Source organism: Moschus berezovskii, chromosome 1 (assembly GCF_049115385.1).
Source record: "Moschus berezovskii isolate FMDL1 chromosome 1, NW_MosBer_1.0, whole genome shotgun sequence".
Classification (NCBI taxonomy): Eukaryota; Metazoa; Chordata; class Mammalia; order Artiodactyla; family Moschidae; genus Moschus; species Moschus berezovskii.
The window spans coordinates 9,811,809-9,832,415 of NC_142460.1; the positions used below are offsets into that span (position 1 = coordinate 9,811,809).

Here is a 20,607-nt window from a genome sequence, read left to right on the forward strand (position 1 = left end):
GCAGCAGGGAAAGCACAGTGAACTTGACTGAGTGTGAAGTCTGAAGAGTTATCCAAGGATGGATATATCCTTCACCAAGAAGAGGTTCCCTTACTTCTTTAAAGTGACTGGGGGCAAGGCAAGAGCTGACCCCACGAATAAATCAAATGGGTAGATGGTAGACAAAAGTGAAGTGACTTGATAATGACGTCCCAGGTGTCATGTTTATTCAAAGTAATGTTAAATGTGCGTTTCCTCATTTCACCTTCACAACGATCTTTTGAACTAGATGCTTTGTGGTTCATTTTTACAGATGAGAAAATTAAACTTAGGAATGTTAAGCCACTTGTGCAAGAAAAAGTGGCTACTAAATGGGCATTTATAGTCCATTAACCACTCATCTCCAGAGCTGCCTCTTAACAGTCATGTAGCCTTCCTCTCCCTGGTGGAAATCTAGGGTTACTCTTTACCACAGGTAGCTATACAGAATCATGGCCAACCCACTGGGGACTTTTATAAAAATAGAAAAAGTTATTTCTCCTTTAAGACCTTTTCTTCCATCTGCTGGAAAAAATGTCAAAATGTGCTAATTTTTAAGAAAATATTTACCAACTTCTACGTTGAAGTTTCACATTAACGCTCTAAACTCTAAGATACTCCCTTCTTACCTGTGGCAGAAGTTGGCATCCCCACTGCCAGGCAACCCAAATCTGTCAAATAGTTTGCTTTGGGGGGACACATTCTTCAACCTCTGAAACCAACCAGAGTGTAAACAGGTCTTGTCCTCACACCTTCAGAAGGTGAAGCATTCCCATCACAAGGAGGGCATATGCTCCCAGGAGAGGAAAACGGACAAGAGTCTCAATCTACAAGGGACAGGAAACACCTGATAACTGTGCAAGGTTCCGTTTGAAATCAACAGGCACGAATCTGCATTCTCCCCGCAGCCCCAGAGAAGGCGTGGACCCTAGGGGCCCGCTGGACACTCACTGCTGTCGCCCCCGGAGCTACAGATGTTGCGAACAATCCTCTTCTTGGCTTTCTTCAGTTCGTCGAAGTTGTCAACCGTCAGCTTCTTCTCCGCGGTCCCCGTGATCTGAACGAGCTGCTGGTCATCCACATCCCCAATGCCCACGGAGTAAATGTCCACGCCTTTTCGTCTCAGCTCTTCGGCGGCCTGAGCCACCTCGTCCTGGGACTGGCCGTCCGTGAGGACCAGCAGCACCTGGGGGGTGCCTGTGTGGACCCGGCTGCCCATGTCCGGCCGGAAGTACTGCCCCACCTGCCGGAGGGCGGCGCCGATGTGGGTGTACCCGAAGATCTGCTGGATGCTTTCAATCTGAAACGAGATCTCCTGTTTGCTGATGAACATTCCCAGCGGGAACTCCGGCCGGTAGATGTGGCTGAATTGGGCAGCTCCTATACGCACTCTGTTGGTACTGACATCAAAGTCTTGAATGACAGATGCCACGAATTCCTTCATCTTCCTAAAGTCATCTGGATGAATGCTGTTTGAACCATCCATGAGGAACACGAGATCGACTTTTTCAATTTCACAGTCTACAAAGAACACAACAACAAAATCAGATTGTTATTCTTTCTCTAACTGAGCAGGGGAAGTCAAATGAACAAGACCGGAAGCTGACTGTGGCTCAGATCATGAACTCCTTATTGCAAAATTCAACTTAAATTGAAGAAAGTAGGGAAAACCACTAGACCATTCAGGTATGACCTAAATCAAATCCCTTACGATTAGATTAGATTACATCCGATATACAGAGTGCCTGAAGAACCGTGGATGGAGGTTTGTAACACTGTATAGGCGGCCATTGTCAAAACCATCTCCGAGAAGAAAAAATGCAAACATGCAAAATGGCTGTCTCAGGAGGCCTTACAAATAGCTGAGAAAAGAAGAGAAGCTAAAGGCACAGGAGAAAAGGAAAGATATACCCATCTGAATGCAGAGTTCCAACAAATAGCAAGCAGAGATACGATAGCCTTCCTAAATGAACAATGGGTTTCTATAACATAGGGTTTCTATGTTAACCCTAACATAGAAAAAAACAATAGAAAGGGAAAGGCTAGAGATCTCTTCAAGAAAATTAGAGATACCAAGAGAATATTTCATGCAAAGATGGGCACAATAAAGGACAGAAACTGTATGGACCTAACAGAAGCAGAAGATATTAAGAAGAGGTGGCAAGAATACACAGAAGAACTATACAAATAAGATCCTAATGAGCCAGATAACCATGATGGTGTGATCACTCACCTAGAGTCAGACATCCTGGAATGTGAGGTCAAGTGGGCCTTAGGAAGCATCACTACGAACAAAGCTAGTGGAGGTGATGGAATTCCAGCTGAGTGATTTCAAATCATAAAAGATGATGCTGTGAAAGTGCTGCACTCAATATGCCAGCAAATTTGGAACTCAGCCATGGCCACAGGACTGGAAAAGGTCAGTTTTCATTCCAATCCCAAAGAAAGGCAATGCCAAAGAATGTTCAAACTACCTCAAAATGGTACTCATCTCACACACCAGCAAAGTATTGCTCAAAATTCTCCAAGCCAGGCTTCAGTAGTACGTGAACCGAGAACTTTCAGATGCTCAAGCTGGTTTTAGAAAAGGTAGAGGAGCCAGAGATCACATTTCCAACATCCACTGGATCACAGAAAAAGCAAGACAATTCCATAAAAACATCTACTTCTGTTTCATTGACTATGCTAAAGTCTTTGACTATGTAGATCACAACATACTATGGAAAATTCTTCAAGAGATGGGAATACCAGACCACCTGACCTGAGTCTTGAGAAATCTGTATGCAGGTCAAGAAGCAACAGTTAGAACTGGACACAGAACAACAGACTGGTTCCAAATCAGGAAAGGAGTATGTCAATTTGGGAAAGGAGTATTGTTACCCTGCTTATTTAACTTACATGCAGAATACATCATGCAAAAATCCAGGCTGGTTGAAGCACAAGCTGGAATCAAGATTTCCAGGAGAAATATCAATAACCTCAGATAGGCAAATTACACCACCCTCATAGCTGAAAGCAAAAAGGAACTAAGCAACCCCTTGATGAAAGTGAAAGAGGAGAGTGAAAAATTTGACTTAAAACTCAACATTCAAAAAATGAAGATCATGGCATCTGCTCCCATCTCTTCTTGGTAAATAGATGGGGAAACAATGGAAAATGTCACAGACTTTATTTTCTTGGGCTCCAAAATAACTGCAGATGGTGACTGCAGCCATGAAATTAAAAGACACTTGCTCCTTGGAAGAAAAGTTATGACCAACCTAGACAGCATATTAAAAAGCAGAAACACTACTTTGCCAACAAAGGTCTGTCTAGTCAAGGCTATGGTTTTTCCAGTGGTCATGTATGGGTGTGAGAGTTGGACCATAAAGAAAGCTGAGCACTGAAGAATTGATCCTTTTTAACTGTGGTGTTGGAGAAGACTCTTGAGAGTCCCTTGGACTGCAAGGAGGTCAGACCAGTCAATCCTAAATGCAATCAGTCCTGAATATTCATTGGAAGGACTGATGTTATGGATGAAACTCCAATATTTTGGCCACCTGATGCAAAGAACTGACTAATTTGAAAAGACCCTGATGCTGGGAAAGATTGCGGGCAGGAGGAGAAGGGGACGACAGAGGATGAGATGGCTGGATGGCAGCACAAACTTGATGGACATGAGTTTGAGTAGACTCTGGGAGTTGGTGATGAACAGGGAGGCCTGGTGTGCTGCAGTCCATGGGGTTGCAAAGAGTCAGACACGACTGAGCGGCTGAACTGAACTGATAGGGAAATGCTATTTCTGAAGGTGGTGTTTTAGTTTATGCCACCCTGTGGTCCCATTAATTGGAGAGAAAACAAAGACACACAACTGTGTCATAGAGTCAGCACCAGGCATAGTCCCACATCCTTTTAGGCCTCTCTTTTCTGTTTGACTTCACACCGCTTTCTTTTCTGAGATGACAGAGAACTGGGGGTGATGCAACAGAGAGGTTATTCTCACCTGCAATCTAGGCTTAATGCTTTCAGAAAGCCCAGTGACAGTGGTAGCATAACAAGAAAAATAAATGACACACCCACCTAGGGATGCGAACAAACAGACAGATGGTCTTTATTATTGACTTGGCCTTGCTGGCCAGTTGAATCAATCAGCGCTTTTCTCGTTTCTGGCAAATTGAGTTTTAAGACTCAAGACTTCCAGCCTATATCTAGTCTCTTTGTCTTTTAACCAGTCCGCTTTCTGGTGCGTACAGGCAAAAATGTCCACTTGAGAGAAATGATTTTGAACAATGCACTATGGCTTAGAGATGTTGCCCTTGTCTTATCACAGCTAATTAACAAAAAGAATGTGAAAGGCCATTGCCAGTGAATGAGTTATGCTTGGCACATGCTCATGTGTGTTCTTCAGCCTTCTGGAAAGCATTAAAATTTCCTTGAATTCCCCATAGAGCTCATCACTGACTTAACTTTATTAATTCTCATTTTAGCCTCAGAAAAAATGAAAGATATCTGAGATTTCTGGAGCTGAGATAAGCAAGGTAGAGATAAAATATTGGATGAATAGATCATTCATGAACTGGTTAGTTCATTAAATTCCTTTGTTTCAGATTCAAATAAAGGAAATGAACTTTGTGCCCAAGGGAGAACACTCAGTATAAAAATTCAGCTTCAACTTCTACAGTGGACTTGAAAAGGTCAGACTGAATTTTAGACATTGGCCGCTAGAAGGTAAGAGACTCATCCTGGCTTTTGTTGAGATCCAGATGGAATTTGTTAGTTTTGTAAATGAAAAAGATAGTAGCTGCAGTCTCAGGAGGCACAGCATATGAAAAACAGGGAAGTTGAATCATTTTTAAAAGGAGCTGCACCAAGATATTGAAATCCTAGATTAATATTAACTCTCCTAACAAAAATACTTGGTATTTTTAGTAAAACACATCCTAATAAAAATACTAAGGAGTTTTAAAAGACCATAATCTCCCTTTGATACGAAATTGTAAATTGGCAGCTGAACAAGTAAATGAATGAATTCATATATACATGGATGTGGCGATGCAATTTTGAGCTGCCAGAACAGAAGCACAGCATTTAGGGCAGAAGAAGTCCTATACACTCTCTGCTCTGGAAACATCCAAGGCTAAAATTGGGTGTTTAGCACTGGGCTCCATGTCTCAAATGAGCTTGGGACTTAACAGAAACATGTGAAGAAACTGGAAACTTCCAGACTGGAGGAGATAGGACTTTAACCAGTGGTTCTTAGCAAGAGAGGGACTTAATTTCTTGTGTGAAGAACAGGAAAAAGAACTTTCTGTGGGTGAAAGTGGCATGCAAAAACCCATTTGTGTTCCAATAAATACAACCTGTTCAAAACATGTGAATTGTGTTGGTTATTCGTTTTAAATATAGCAGGACCTCCTGTACAGCACATGGAACTCCGCTCAATGTTCTGTGCCAGTCCGGGTGGGAGGGCGGTTTGGGGGAGGAGGGATGCCTGTGTATGTATGGCTGAGTCCCTCCTGTGTTCCCCGAGACTACCGCCACATTGTTCATCGGCCATACCCCAGTAAAAAACGTTTTTGGTGTTAATAAAATTTAAAAAAATTTAAAAAGGGGGTACAGCTTCTCTTCATCAAAAGAAAAAAAAATGGTGAATTTTCCATCACTGGAAGAATTTAGGCAGAGGTGAGTAGGAAGGCTGTACAAGGCTGCAGATTTCACAGGGTGGGAACTTCTACAAAATCCTCAGTGCCCAATTTGGTTTCCTGCTTGTTTCGACCTCTTCTGATAATTAAGAAAACTTAATGGATGAATCTTACCTACTTTTGAAGAGTTACACACACTGGCAGACACATCTGAAAATATCCCCTTCAGACCTCCAAAAGTTTCCACGAAGAAGTACTTGTCACTCGATCCTGCCATGGCCAGCAGCTCCACAGGGTTGGCACCGGCGATGCCCACGGCCAGGACGAGGATTCCCTTGTCCCGCAAGGCCTTGGCTGTGGCATTGAGCTTATCGGCATCGTGGGACTCCCCATCGGTGATCACGATGAGGACCTGGGGGACCCCTTTGTGCAGACGGCTGCCCCGGGCTTCGGTGAACATGTGGTCTGAGAAGCCCAGGGCCTCAGCGGTGTAAGTGTTGCCCCCCATGGGCTGGTCATTCTGGAGCACCGAGATCACCTCCCACTTGGTGTCAAGGTTATCCAGATAAAAGAGCACCTCCGGGTCATCCGCGTACTTCAGAGCCCCAAACCGTACATGATTCTTGCCCACGTCAGCTTTTTTCACCAAGTCGATCATAAAGTCCTTCATGATGTTGTATTCATCGTGGTCAATGCTGCCAGAGCTGTCAATTACAAACACGACGTCTAAAACTTCAATGCGCTTGCATTCTGAAAGAGGAAGGAAAAGGAAAACTGATGAGATTAGCTTTGCACATCATGGGGGACTCACATCCCCCGCCCCATCCCCCTGCATTTTAAATGCCAGGGTCTCGCCTCCACAGGATCAAGTTGTACATCTGAATGTCTGCTCCCTGGATAACAGACACAACACACACACTCATTTGTGTGTCTTTCAGGACAAGGCAGATGTGACATGAAGCCTGCTACAGTGGGTGGGAAGAGGGTGGGGTGACAGTCACAGGATATCAGAGATAAACATGACAACCTAAAAAAAACCCAATTCACAATTCTGAGGAAATTTTCCTATATAAGTGGTACCTTTCCCATGTGCTTTCGTTTATACAAATTTGCCTATTTTTTTTTTTTTTTTTTTAAGCCACAGGGATCATGAGGTTTAATTCTTAAGATAAACCTTGGGGAAATGACCAGATGAAAATAAATTTGGCAACACTATAGTTTCTTCACAGCTAACTTTTCAAGGTTGCATTTTCTCATTTTTTTGGCTTTCTTAAAACATAATCTGTATTCATATTTGGGCTTTGTTATAGAAATTAGTCCATTTCACACTTGGCCCAACCAAGTGATCCTAGCATGACCTCTCATTAACTTTTTAAATGTGGGGTCAATGCCGTGGAAAAGGAAAGTAATCCATGTGTGTATCACATTCTATTCTCAAGGTGCAGAGTTCCAAACTCCAACTCATTCATTCTAGAGAAGTGGAACTGTAGGATGGTGAATGATTTAGTCCGTATGTAGCACCATCTGTCTACAGGCCTTAGGAAGGTATGTTTCAACTGTTAACTCATCCATTCTGGAGTAATGGAATTGTGAAAAGGTTTCCCTAACCCTTCCCCAAGGCTCACCACATTCCCTTCTTTGGAAGCCACTTTCTTACAACATGGTAGGGCTGTTGCAAACCCTAAAGCCAATACACTTACCCACCTAACTAGAGGCTACATGCACAGACCCATGACCACATCACCCAGACAGTCTGGTTCCACACAAATAGAAACGATGTCCCCTGGGCCTTCAGCTGCCCAGGGGAGCCTGCTTGGATTATTCGGGAGGCTGCAGGGTAGACTGCTCAGTCAAAGCACCCTTCAGAGAGACCATATTTGTTCTGGTTGGAGTTACCAGGATGCACAATCCAGGTGTACTTCTCCAGCCTCAAAATATAGATCACAGTCACCAATACTTCTAGTGCAGGTTGGCCAGAACTCTTATTTGAACAACAAGATGATGTCCCTTTTTTCCTTCAAAATTCCGTTAAGATTCACCTCCTTCATAGAAGTTTTTCAGAATGCCTCTGTTGTTAAGCCCCGTGACTTCCTTATTTCTGCTGAACCTTTATTACTTTCATTCTGCAGTACCCTGGGAACACAATGACGACTACCCATTTATTTCCTTTGAAGTATCCGTTGCTCAAGTTCCTATATCTTGTTCCTCCTTCATAAGATTTAATGAATATCAACATGTTTTTACAAAGATTATCTCATTTCATAGAAGTATTTTAAAGGTTTTAAAAAATTGTAAAATGAACAAACATAAACAGTGGATGTTAGGTCAAAGGGGAGCCACCCTGTCCAGGGGTTACGTCCCCCTACTTCCTGTCTTCAGCAGACCACATGTAGTTCCTAAACTCAGATGATATAAGGCCGCTACCCTGCCTCAAGGTGGAACCAACTCTGTGCTGTAATTCATGCTCCCTTGCTCCCTGCTGGATCAGGCTGAAGCCAGACTCCAGCTAAAAAAACCTCCCTGCTTAACTCCTACCCATGCCCTGTACTGCTTTCCCTACTTCTCTTCTGAAGACACTTCAATAAATCAAAAAGTCTACAAGCAATAAGTGCTGGAGAGGGTGCAGAGACAAGGGAACCCTCCCACATGGTTGGTGGGAATGTAAATTGGGGCAGACACCATGGAGAAGAGCATTTTAGGTTCCCTAAAATAAAAAAAAAGAACTGCCATATGATCCAGCAATTTCACTCCTAGGCATAAATCCAGAGAAAACCATATAATTCAAAAGATAAATGCACCTCAATGCTCATAGCAGCACTTATAATAGCCAAGACATGAAATAACCTAAGCATTATCAATAGATGAATGGCTAGAGATATGGTATATATAGGTATATATACAACTGAACGTAACTCAGTCATAAAAAGAAGGAAATAATGCCATTTCCAGCAACATGGATGGACCTAGAGATTATCATACTAAATCAAGTCAGACAGAAAGAGACAAATATTATATGATATCACTTATTTGCACAGGGAACTATACTCAATATTTTATAATAACCTATAAGGGAAAAGAATATGAAAAGGAACATACACACGCGCACACACACACGTACGTATGTATAACTGAATCATTTTCTGCACACCTGAAACTAACCTGACACTGTAAATCAACTATACTTCAATAATTTTTTTAAAGCAATAAGTAAATCAATTGCTTCCATAAGAACGCCTCACTCAGACTCTGCTTCTAGGCAACCAGACCTAAAACCCTGTATGGTACTATTTTCATTAAATGGAGGATCCATCCCCCTAGTCCTTTGTCTACAAATGGGAAAGAATCCAGGTAGATCTTAATTGTTCCTTACTGTCTGATTTTAACAGATCCGTTGAGGAAACTTGCATTTCTATATGTGAGCCAAAAGCTACTAGGATAAATAGTTCAATTGAACAAAACCAGGTTATAGTGTTCAAATAGGAGACTGCTTAGTTCAGGAAGCAAGGACCTACATGGATGTGTGGTGATTCGACAATCCCCCTGGTGAATATGCCCATGCTTACCTTCACGGGGGCTGCATATTCCAAAAACAAGGTCATCCTCAATGTGCTGCAGAATGTCAAAATTCTCAACATAAAACACCATCTCCGGCCTCCCGCTGATCTCCTCCAGCTGGGTGACGTTGGAGCCAAACACCCCGACAGAGTAGATAATGATGCCTTCTTCCCGAAGCGCCACCGCTGGGTCCCTGACTGTGTCCTGGGCCTCACCGTCCGTGATGAGGATGAGGAATTTCCTGACGTTGGGCCGGGCTCCCTTGGCAGGGCTGAAGTACTGAGACACAAAGGTCAGAGCACCCCCCGTCAAGGTGGTTTCTCCAATGTGAGCCATTCGGTCTATTGCGTCTGAAATTTCCCCCTGGGACGTGTATCTGTTGAGCTGAAACTCCTCCTTATTGACGTCGCTGAACTGGACCACGCCGATTTGCACTCGATCTGCCCTGATCTGAGATTTGCTCACCAGGTTTTTCATAAATGTTTTCATTTTGATGAAGTTCTCTAGTCCTATACTGCCAGAGCTGTCCACCAGGAACATGATGTCGGCCTTCATCTCTTTGCAGGCTGCAAGGGAGAAGGGAGATGGGCTATTCAAGGTGGCTTCATGCGAAAAGAGGAAGAGGGAACAGGAGAATCTAAAACACAGACGATTCTGTATCAAGTTAAGCGTGTGCTTGCTAAGGGTTGTTAACAGGTAAATAAAGCACTGAAGTTGATGAAGGGGAGCCTATTCTCTTTATTATTTAGTAATTTGCTCTAACATATAACCCAGGGCTTCTCAACCTCAGCACGACTGACATTGTGGTTGGAAAGTTTGTATTGTGGAAGGCAATCCATGCACTGTAGGATACTGAAGAATGTTTAGCAGGATCCCTGGACTCTACCTGTTAGATGCCATTAGCAACCCCCAATGATGACCACCCTAAGTAAATGTCTCTAGACATTTCTTACCATCCCCTAAGGGACAAAATCACCCCTGGTTGAAAACTACTGATCTAACTCTAGAAGATTTCATACAAGTTTTATTAAAAAGTGATTAAATAAACCCCAAATACTCCTTAAAATCAGAAATCATTTGATCATATTACACATGCAATGGTCTAATCATAGATCTATCCTCACAGGAATTTTTGGGGAGATACTAAATAATACTTCCTAGAAGCCAATTAACTAGCACTCCCCCCAGTTATGACTAGCAACCATGTCTTTAGACATTGCTAACTATCCCCTGGTGGGGAGAAAGTCACCCCCGGTTGAAAATTACTTACCTAACTCTAGAAGATTTTATATAAGCTTCGTTAAAAAGCAATTTAAATAAACATAAAGCACTCTTTTTATGCATCAGATAATAGAGCAACACTATAAAGGGTCCTCCTTTTTGTTCTGGAGAATAAACAGCTCCACAAAGCAAAGAAATTTCAGCTGGGATGTTTATGCCTGTTCTCCACACCTGCAGTGTCAAATCTAAAGGGTATTTGAACGGTATTTGTTGGAAAAAGTTGGCAGAAGCCAACTGTATTGAATGGAGAAACAACAAGGTCCTACTGCACAGCACAGGGAACTATACCAGAAATGGAAAAGAACATGAAAAAGAGTGTTTATATACGTGGCACTGTAGAGCAGAAGTTAACAGAACATTGTAAACCAGCTATACTTCAACAACAACACAGAAAAAATTAAGAAAACACTGCAGGGAGGCAATGTGGGGGCTGAAGTCCAAAGGTGAGGAGCCCTACCTTCCTCAGCGCAGATTTCTTGAACAACCTGGTTCCTTATGTCTTTCAAGGCATCAGAGTCATGCACGTAGTAGACCCGCTTCTCCTCGCCCGCGATTTCGCGCAGCTGAGTCTGGTTAGCTTCCCTGACCCCGATGGCATAGACGTGGATGAGCTCCTCTCTCAGTCTGTTTGCGGGCCCCAAGACGCTGTCCCGGGACGCACCGTTGGTCAGCACAACGAGGTGGCAGGGCACTCTGCCTCCCCGCTGCTGCTTTGCCTTCTGCAGCAGCCCCAGGGTGAAGTTCAAGGCGGCGCCCGTGTTCCTGTTCCCGCCCATCTGCCTGATGTTCTCGATGGCCTTTCCGACATCGTGCTTGTTCGTGTATTTACTGATCTCAAATTCCAAGTCCCAGCGGTCAGCGTACTGGACAGCCCCAACCCGCACCTTCTGGGGAGCGATGTTGAACATCCCTGCGACCTCTGACAGGAAGGTCTTCATCTCCTGGAAGTCTGTGGCCTGGGTGCTCCCGGAGCCATCAATGAGCAGGTAGATGTCTGCTTCCTCCGTGTCCACACAACCTAAAATGCAACCCGAAGCTGAGTGTGGTATCTGGACAAGTGGGGCAGAGACCCGGGGGCAGGAGAGGGAGGGCCAACACCGGCCTCACCAGACAGAAAACAGGGCAACAGCTTCCTGGCATGAAAGACCTGTTCTGCTGCCGTGACTCAGGGGAACCTTAGCATCGGGTGGGTCAATAGTGTGTGACAGTCTAAGACGATTTGCATCAAGAATCTAAGTCCATTTGGATATAGGAAAAGATCAGAAAGAAAACTTGAAGATGCTGTCTACAGGTCACTTCTCTTCCCAGGGAGCAACTTCTTAGCAAAAGGTCGGGTGGCGTTCTGTTAACTAAAGAAGGTATTTAACTGGATATGGTGGACCTAGGAGTTCTTTACTCCTCATCCATGGCTGCTCAATTAACACAGCACGGGTATTGTCAGGGGCCTCGTTTACACTGGGCAATGCCACTTTTGTGGTCAACATGCTATAAATGCATGTTGAAGGATGCAGACATATGTACACCTTGTGTCTGCACACATGACTTATGCAGCACACACGTCTATGTCTGAGACACAAGTGCCTTGCTCTCTGTCTCCCTCTGAGCTCACCGATACTAGAACAGCGCTTCCCAGTAAATTCACTACCCTGTCCTCAGTCCAGATCATGCTTCCTGTATGTCCTCTAAATTGGAATTTGAGGCTGAGGGAAGGAGAGAAGGGAGAGAAAAGTCCACACACAAAAAGAAACTAAGGAAAGAGCAGAGAAACTCGAGAGGCAAAGGCAAGAAAGGAAGCAGGGCAGGGGGAGAAATAGCTAAGGAAGGTGTTCCGGGCTGTCAGGAAATAATGAAGAATATAAGCAAAGCTGCACAAGAGAGGAAATTTTTAAAAAATCCCTTCTTCCCATTCCAGCACCTCAATAGCTTTTATTCTCTCCCAATTTACATTTCCTATTATTGGTTAAATTAAGTTAAATTATTGGGTTAAATTAAAAAACCAGGAACTCAACTCTCTCTCCCCGAATCACGCCCTCCAAGCCCTTGTGCAGACAGAATGCCTGCAAGATATGAAAAAAAGCAAAAGGTTGAGACTAATCCTGCCCTCCGCAAGAGGCTTTACCGGCTTTGAGGGTTTCGGTCCTTTCGGAAATGACAGAGACCGTGTGTGTGATCTGATTCCGCAGCTTCTTCAGAAACGTCTGGTTGTGCGCAGCCACGTCAGAGAAGGACTTCAGCTGGGACACGTACTGCTCAGCGGGGTGAGACGCGATCTTCTCCAGCTGGGTGTCGCTGGCCCCCTCTACGCCAATGGTGAAGACGGTCACCCCCTGGCGCCGGAGGTTCACAGCGGCCTTGGTCACGTTGTCCTGGGACGGGCTGTGGGTCACGAGCACGGCGATCTGCGGCACCCCCTGGTTCTTGCGACTGCCGTGCTGTGCACTGAAGACTTCCTTCCTGATCTTCCTCAAGGCGGCTCCAGTGTAGGCCTTCCCGGCCTGGGGAGCAAGGCTCTGGATGTCCTGCAGAACCTCTGACTTGTTTACACCCCTGCTCAGTGTGCTAATCACCTTCGTCTCGTTGCTATAGGCCACGAGGCCAACCCTCATGCAGCTTTCCTTGATGTCCAGAGCAGATACGCTTTCTTCCAGGAATTCTTTAAGATAGTCAAAGTCCTCCCAGCTGCTATTGGTGGACATATCCAACAGGAACACAACGTCAGCCACGGAAGGGCCTTGGCAAACTGCGGGCAAGGAACGAACAGGCAGAGTTTTAATTCAGTGTCTCTGCTCAGCATTAAAGACACGTAGAATTATGAGCAATTAGAATACACAGAGATTAATCAAGCAATTAGAGCTTGGTTATGCACTTAAAGAAGGAAAGAGGTATCCAAAATGATGATGAAGCTGAGATCAAGGGTCCTGGGCACAAAAACTGGATCTTAACTCACCTCCCGGCTCCATTTATTACATCTGTTACCTGTAAAATACAGGTAACAAGAATATTGGTCTCACAGAGTTGTTGTAGGGATTAAATGAGATCATGTCAAGTTTAGCATGGAGGCTGATGCATAAAAAGTCACTCAGTTAACAGAAGCTGCTGCTATTGTATTAAAATCCACTACTAACTTAGCAGTTACGGTCCAAACATTCTTAAAGGATGGAAATGTAATAGCAGTTGATGTTCTAATATTTTATCTGGGGAAAATGCTAGTAATAAGCTTCCATAATTTCTTAGATTACTACAAGAAAGCATTCTCTATTGTCAATACACGTCACTTCACTCTGACAACCAGACATAATGTGAGTTTATTATGTAACTTGTCTGGACTTGTACACTTTGAGCAAAGTTTTTTTTTTTTTTTGTCTTTACCAGCTCTCCCCTGTCCCTGTCTTAAGTGATGTTCATAAATGCTTGACCATCCTTGCTAATAGAATAGTACAAGGGGACAGACCAAGAAAGCAGGTTGGAGCTGGAGCAGAGCACGGGGAAGTTAATTGAGAACAGAGCTGCAGGAAGGAGCAAGTAGGGGGCTGAACCCACACAGGTGTAGCTCTAACTCCAGACCACAGCCTGGCCCAGGGTCAGGTCATATCGCCTCCAAGAGCGCCTGCAGCTTCCTCTCTGTGGAACAGAGGTTTTGGACTCCCTGAAGTTGTTTCAAGCTGTAACAGCTTTTGGTGACTTTACATGGTTTCAGGAATTAAGGATTTCTTTAGGAGCAAATTGTCCTCTTAAATGAACCAGAAATGAAACTACATAGCAGCTGAAGTCCAGGGAGAAAGCTCAGACAGCTGGGTGGCAGGGAGGAGGCAGCCTGTAAACAAGAGGTTATAATAAGATAAGTGAAACATGGAAAACCATGGTTTCCCAAGTTTACTGGATTATAAAGGCAACAATCATGGGGCATGCAGAAATTAACATCTGAAAATGCAACTCAGCTTTAGGGGAAAGAGATGCTCACAGAGTCTGTATCCTTCCCTCATGTTGATTTTCTGAAAGCATTTTGTCATCATCAACCCTACACAGGCGCCCTGACCCACCTTCCACAAGGACGTCATTGACTGCCCTGTCCTTGTACTGAGCTGCATCCTTGAGAATCTGCGTCATGTTTTGGGAGAATGTGCTGAGGTCCCTGACGGTCCGGAGGCTGTAGTGGAACTGGCCCGTGGCCATGGCCTTCAGGGTCTTCTCAGACGCCCCCTGCACCCCCACGGAGACGATCCTCACCCCATCTCTGCGCAGCGCTTCGGCGGCCTCTTCCACATCGTCTTCGGACTCGGCGGAAGCCAGGACCACCAGGATTGGGGGAAACTGCTTCCTGTCCCTCCCGTTTGAGAAGTAGGCCCTGCGCACCTCCTGGAGAGCGTTCCCAATCCGCAGGGAGCCCCCCAGGAATTCGAAGTTCTTCTTAAGGTGGTTCAACATGGGGCCCCTGCTCTTGAAGGTGCTGAGTAGGAACTCTCTGTGGAGCCCATCACTGTACTGGGCCAGGCCCACGTGGTACTTGTCAGCCTCTATGGGGAGGCTGCTGATCATCTTGTTGATGAAGGCCTTCACAAACGGGAAGGACTTAATTCCCAGGTGGTCGGAGCTGTCCACCAGAAACACCACATCAGCATACTCTGGACCTACAAACCCACAGACAAACACAATGAGAGCAAACTTCAAACATTTACTATCAAGTTTAATGCCCACCATATGGGAAAAACTTACTTCCCTCTTTTACTTGTATTTGTAATATCTTTCCAATGCACTGAAAAATAATACATATTCTCTCAAGAAAAGTATTTGTTTATATGCCTTCTCATTTGAACTGATCACGGAATTTAGCACCACTTTTGCAAGGAATTAAGTAGAAATAGCGGCAATGGCAAGCCACTCGAGTACTCTTGCCTAGAAAATCCCATGGATGGAGGAGCCTGGTGGGCTGCAGTCCGTGGGGTCGCTAAGGGTCGGACACGACTGAGCGACTTCACTTTCACTTTTCACTTTCACACATTGGAGAAGGAAATGGCAACCCACTCCAGTGTTCTTGCCTGGAGAATCCCAGGGATGGGGGAGCCTGGTGGGCTGCCGTCTATGGGGTCACACAGAGTCGGACACGACCGAAGTGACTTAGCAGCAGCAGCAGCAGCTACATATAAAGAAGTAAAATATCATGGGTTTTTACATGTTTAGTGGATAATTTCCCTTAGTGTCCTTTTCTTCTTTCAGAATTTGACCTCAGTTTTTAGAAACAAGATAAACAGTTTCATCGAGAATAAATCAAATTTGTTGAATGGAGAAACCTGAAAAATAGCCTTTCATTTTGACTTCCTTTTAAGCAAGTAACCTAATTAACTTGTAAAGATATTAAACTTATAAACATATTAGTTTTGTATTTGAAGTGTCAAATTGATTAGTTTTTAAAAATCCTAAAAATCATAAATGTGAGATGTATTAATCTATCTTAAAATTATTTATGATATTTTTGGATGAGTCATGAGTGGGCATTATAATTGGTAAATTTATTCTCACATATGAAAAATGTTACAGAAACCAGTATACCTTAAGCTAGGAAAGAGATTATAGTTTAAGTTTCTATTGATAATGTAATTTTTACACAGGAATGCAATATTTTGCTGAGCTTTTAAGGCTTCATTCAATGCCAGATTGAATGTTAGGTATGTGAAATTATATTTGTATGTGATAGAGAAGCATTTGGTTCAAGCACAAAATATAATGTGCTGGTGGTTTGTCTGCTGGCTTTAATTCAGAGCTCTCATGACTGTACTATAAGATCCATTTCTTGCCCAGGGAAGGGAGGGACACACCAATACCTCTGGATATTGTATGTTTAAGAAAACACAGTGTAACTGAACAGGCAATGTGAGTCCTGACTTTGTTATCAGCTAATTCTCCCAGCTCTGTCAAGCCATTTGACATACTTGGGCCTCAGTTTCCTCATAATTAAAATGGGTAGATTCAACTAGAAAATATCTAAGGTCTCACTTTACTCTGATATTCTGATTATCTGAAATAGTTATTATATAAATTCTGATCAAATTAAAGGAACTTCAGTCTTTTCCTGTTGACAACTGCTAGGGAAACAGGTTTGGTACTGCTGCATGTTATTTTATTCTCTTTAGAGCAGTCTAATCAAGGCATAGTGGATTCCAGTTGTCCTTTCTTTTCTTCTAAGCAAGCTGATTTCAGCCAGCTTGAGATTCCTTTGATGATCAAATACCCAGCACCATCTCTGGGAAAATACTAAGTGAGGGGGAACCAACAAGGGAAGGCTGGGACCCCTCCGAGGACTGTCAGGTGAGGACTGCCCAGGGTGGCTCAACTTGGGACCAAAAGTGACCTTTCTATTCATAGACAAACCCCACATCCTGTGTGGGGAAAAGAAATGTAGCCACTGGCACAGGATGGGCCCATCACTGTATCTGAACCATGGAACAACTGGAGAAAAAGCATCGCCTCTCTTTGAGAAGCTTAATATCAGGCCCAGTGAGACATCAAAGGAATATGTTTTCAGGGCAAAGAAGAATTTATCTCTCCAGAAAACTTGCTTCCAAGGTCAGAGTCCTTGAAAAAAAAAACAAAACAAAACTGTGAAACCAATCTAGGTGGCCCTGGACACGAAGTGACTGATTATTTAGAAGGTGGTAAGGGCCATGAAAAGACTCTGATGCTAGGAAAGGTTGGGGGCGGGAGGAGAAGGGGACGACAGAGAATGAGATGGCTGGATGGCATCACCGACTCGATGGACATGAGTTTGAGTGAACTCCGGGAGTTGGTGATGGACAGGGAGGCCTGGCGTTTTGTGATTCATGGGGTCGCGCAGAGTCGGACACGACTGAGCAACTGAACTGAACTGAACTGAACTGAAGGGCCATGAAGGATTGACCAGTATTTTGACTTCAAGTCCATTGGACATAGACAGCTGACAGACAGTGGACAGCTCTGGAGTTCCCTCTTCAGGGTAAATGCACCTGCTTCACAATAAGCAGACACACAGTTTAAACTGGAGCCAAATCTGGATGTTTGACCAAGACAAATATTTTGGAACAAACAAACTAGGAAGAGACATTTCAAATTTTCCAGGCCTGAACTTAATGTGGAAAGAGAAGGTTGCACATGAAAATACAACCTCCCAGAAGACCCAGACGAAGTTGAAACTGAGGACAAGAAAACAGCTCTCATATCTTTCTCCATGAAGAGGGAATAAGCCCCAGAAACAAATGATTTTCAAAGGAACATGGGGTGACAATTGAGCTGCCACTCCCCTCTCACCATCATCATAGTCAAAACAAAACAAAACTCTTAAATTTTAAGCAAATCAGACCCATATATTATCTATTTTCAATAATGAGAATTAAGGAAACGAATTCCTTTCATTATTTTCCTTACCAGAATGTTGGTTGACAGAAACATGGGAACAAATTATTGTAAGGAACAAAATGAGCAGCATTTTCATGTTTTAACCTGAAAAATCGCCAACTGGAAATCTGAAAAGGCAAAAACATAAACATCTAAAATTGTTGTGGATATTACTTAGAAATCAAGAATCACACACATCAGATCAGATCAGATCAGTCGCTCAGTCATGTCCGACTCTCCGCGACCCCATGAATCACAGCACGCCAGGCCTCCCTGTCCATCACCAACTCCTGGAGTTCACAGAGTCAGTGATGCCATCCAGCCATCTCATTCTCCGTCGTCCCCTTCTCCTCCCGCCCCCAACCTTTCCCAGCATCAGAGTCTTTTCACACATACGAGCACACAAAATTACATAATAAATTCGGGGCAATGGAAGACAAGGAATTTCTGAGGTTCCCCAATTATTTGACCTGTGCTTTGTGGAAAAATGAACCACCAACATTTGCAACTTTTACAGAATCATAAAAAAGTTTCTTCTGGTCCCCAGACCTTGTAGAAACATGAGATTTTGGATAGTCAGTGGAAGTAGCCAGATGCATTCTAGTTCCACCACTATTACGTGTTCCTGGTAATTATTTTCCCCAGTCTCATCCCCTGTCCACTCACTGAGCAGACAGTTTGGAGTTCACAGTTAGGACACAGTCTAAGACCTGACTTGTAATTTTTCCATCATGAATACGTCGGTGTCACTTCAGCTGTGTCCGACTCTGTGCGACCCCATAGACGGCAGCCCACCAGGTGTGGTCAAAATTCTATTTACTCCTTTTCCTACATAATTAGCAAGTAAACATTTCCCTTTATTCTTAGATTTGAGAGAAGACATAAAGAAATAAGTAGTGATCCTCCATATTCCATATGGTGTCTTGCGCCTCAGAAGGACACAATTTGTACCATTTTGCTTCCAACTACTTATAACCATATGAATCAAGGGCTTTCTGATTCTAATTTGGCCTGAAACATTTTCAGCCACCTTGAGTTTTCATTTCATGGGATAAAATAGGATATTGAAGATATTGACAATAAATCTGATAATTAAGCAGGTTGGGCTCCTTCAGTCACCCGTTCATCCATTGAATGAAAACTGAATGGATCCGTGATAATAAACTAGCACTTGTCTTTCCTGCTTAATTCTTACCCAAACATGTGTTTGATACTTCTGACTATCTCATTCCTTTGTCAGGCAGTCTCTTGTTGTGTAATATTTCACCCTTTCAGAAAATGGACCTTTGCCACAAAAAATTCTATCACTATTTCCTCACCTACTCCATCGTCCCTCTGACATTCCAGAATTTGGGATTCTGTTCTTTCCTTCATAAGAACTTTGGATGATATAAACTTTCCAGGCTGTGAGTCAGTTTATCCATTCTGTTTCAGAGGAAATCAGAAAGCTGGAAGGGGCCCTTAAGAGGTTATATTCAGTCTATCCTCTCATTAAGAGAAAGTTTAGCCCAAACGTGGATTGCCCAAAGTGAAAATAAGGTCATACTCTGTACAAATCATCTGGTTGGCCTTGACCATGTGCCATGCCCTGTCCCGGCAGCTTTACACGTGTTCTCCGGCTTGATATTGATAGCAAACCTATAAGCAGGTCATCTTACTGTCCCTGTTTTGCAGATAAGGAAGCAGATTCATAAAGGGGAATGTGATTCAAGATGACATGGAAAAAATGGGCCCTAGTTAAGACTAAAACCCAAATCACTCTGATTCAAAATCTGGACTGTAGCACTCAGTTCCTCTGCATCCCAAACTAATATTATTTTTCCAAAATTTATTTTATTGAAGGATAGCTGATTTATAATATTGTGTCAATTTCTGCTATACAGCAAAATGATTCAGTTGTATATATATATATTCTTATCCTTTTTCCATTACAGTTTATTGAACCGTAATGCTGTACAGTAGGGCCTTGTTGCTCATTCATTCTATATAAACACCAAAAAATATCATTAACACAAAAAGTGTCTCCAAGGTTTTGGTTTTATGTCTTTTTTTCCCCAAGTGTTAAGGGATACTGGTATTTGTTTTCATGCCTTTTTATTTCTGCTTTTCAAATCAGAGCTTTATGTTGTTCACTTCTCATCTGTTTACATTATGAACTTTATAAATGAGTGCTATCTTTAGGAGTTATAAGAGATAAGAGAAGAAGCTTTAGGTTGCTCAATAGGATAAATAACAAAGATGGAGGAAAATAGCACTGAATGCCAGTTAAAATCTGGATAGAAAAATGAGGGTTAGGTAAGGACACAAACAGCAAGCCGCATCTGGAAATTTCCCCATGCAGGAGGTCAGTGCTGTTGTCATTCAGTCACTCAGTTCTGTCTGACTCTTCGCAACCCCATGGACTGCAGCACACCAGGCTTCCCTGTTCTTCACCATCTCCCAGAGTTCGCTCAAACTCATGTCCGTTGACTCAGTGATGCCATCCAACCATCTCATCCTCTGTCAACCCCTTCTCCTCCTGCCTTCAGTCTTTCCCAGCATCAGAGTCTTTTCCAATGAGTCAACTCTTCACATCAAGTGGCCAAAATATTGGAACTTCAGCTTCAGCAGAAGTCTTCCCAAATGAATATTCGGGGTAGATTTCCTTTAGGATTGACCAGTTTGATTCAACCAGCCCGGCATTTCACATGATGTACTCTGCATGTAAGTTAAATAAACAGGATTATGATATACAGCCTTGATGTACTCCTTTCCCAATTTGGAACCA

General features: G+C 43.4%; 1 protein-coding gene across 1 annotated transcript in view; it reads right to left on the bottom strand.

Moving 5' to 3' along the window:
- COL6A6 (collagen type VI alpha 6 chain) overlaps positions 1 to 20,607 on the bottom strand; it is a 163,851-nt gene that overhangs the window by 96,286 nt on the left and 46,958 nt on the right. Inside the window, exons 2-8 of the mRNA XM_055416583.2 lie at positions 17,871 to 17,968; positions 14,516 to 15,103; positions 12,595 to 13,215; positions 10,933 to 11,493; positions 9,203 to 9,760; positions 5,814 to 6,389; positions 970 to 1,539 (exon numbers count right to left, since the gene is read on the bottom strand). Coding sequence (XP_055272558.2) covers positions 970 to 1,539; positions 5,814 to 6,389; positions 9,203 to 9,760; positions 10,933 to 11,493; positions 12,595 to 13,215; positions 14,516 to 15,103; positions 17,871 to 17,937 — 3,541 coding nt within the window. The 5' untranslated portion in view covers positions 17,938 to 17,968. The remainder of the gene's footprint in view (positions 1 to 969; positions 1,540 to 5,813; positions 6,390 to 9,202; positions 9,761 to 10,932; positions 11,494 to 12,594; positions 13,216 to 14,515; positions 15,104 to 17,870; positions 17,969 to 20,607) is intronic.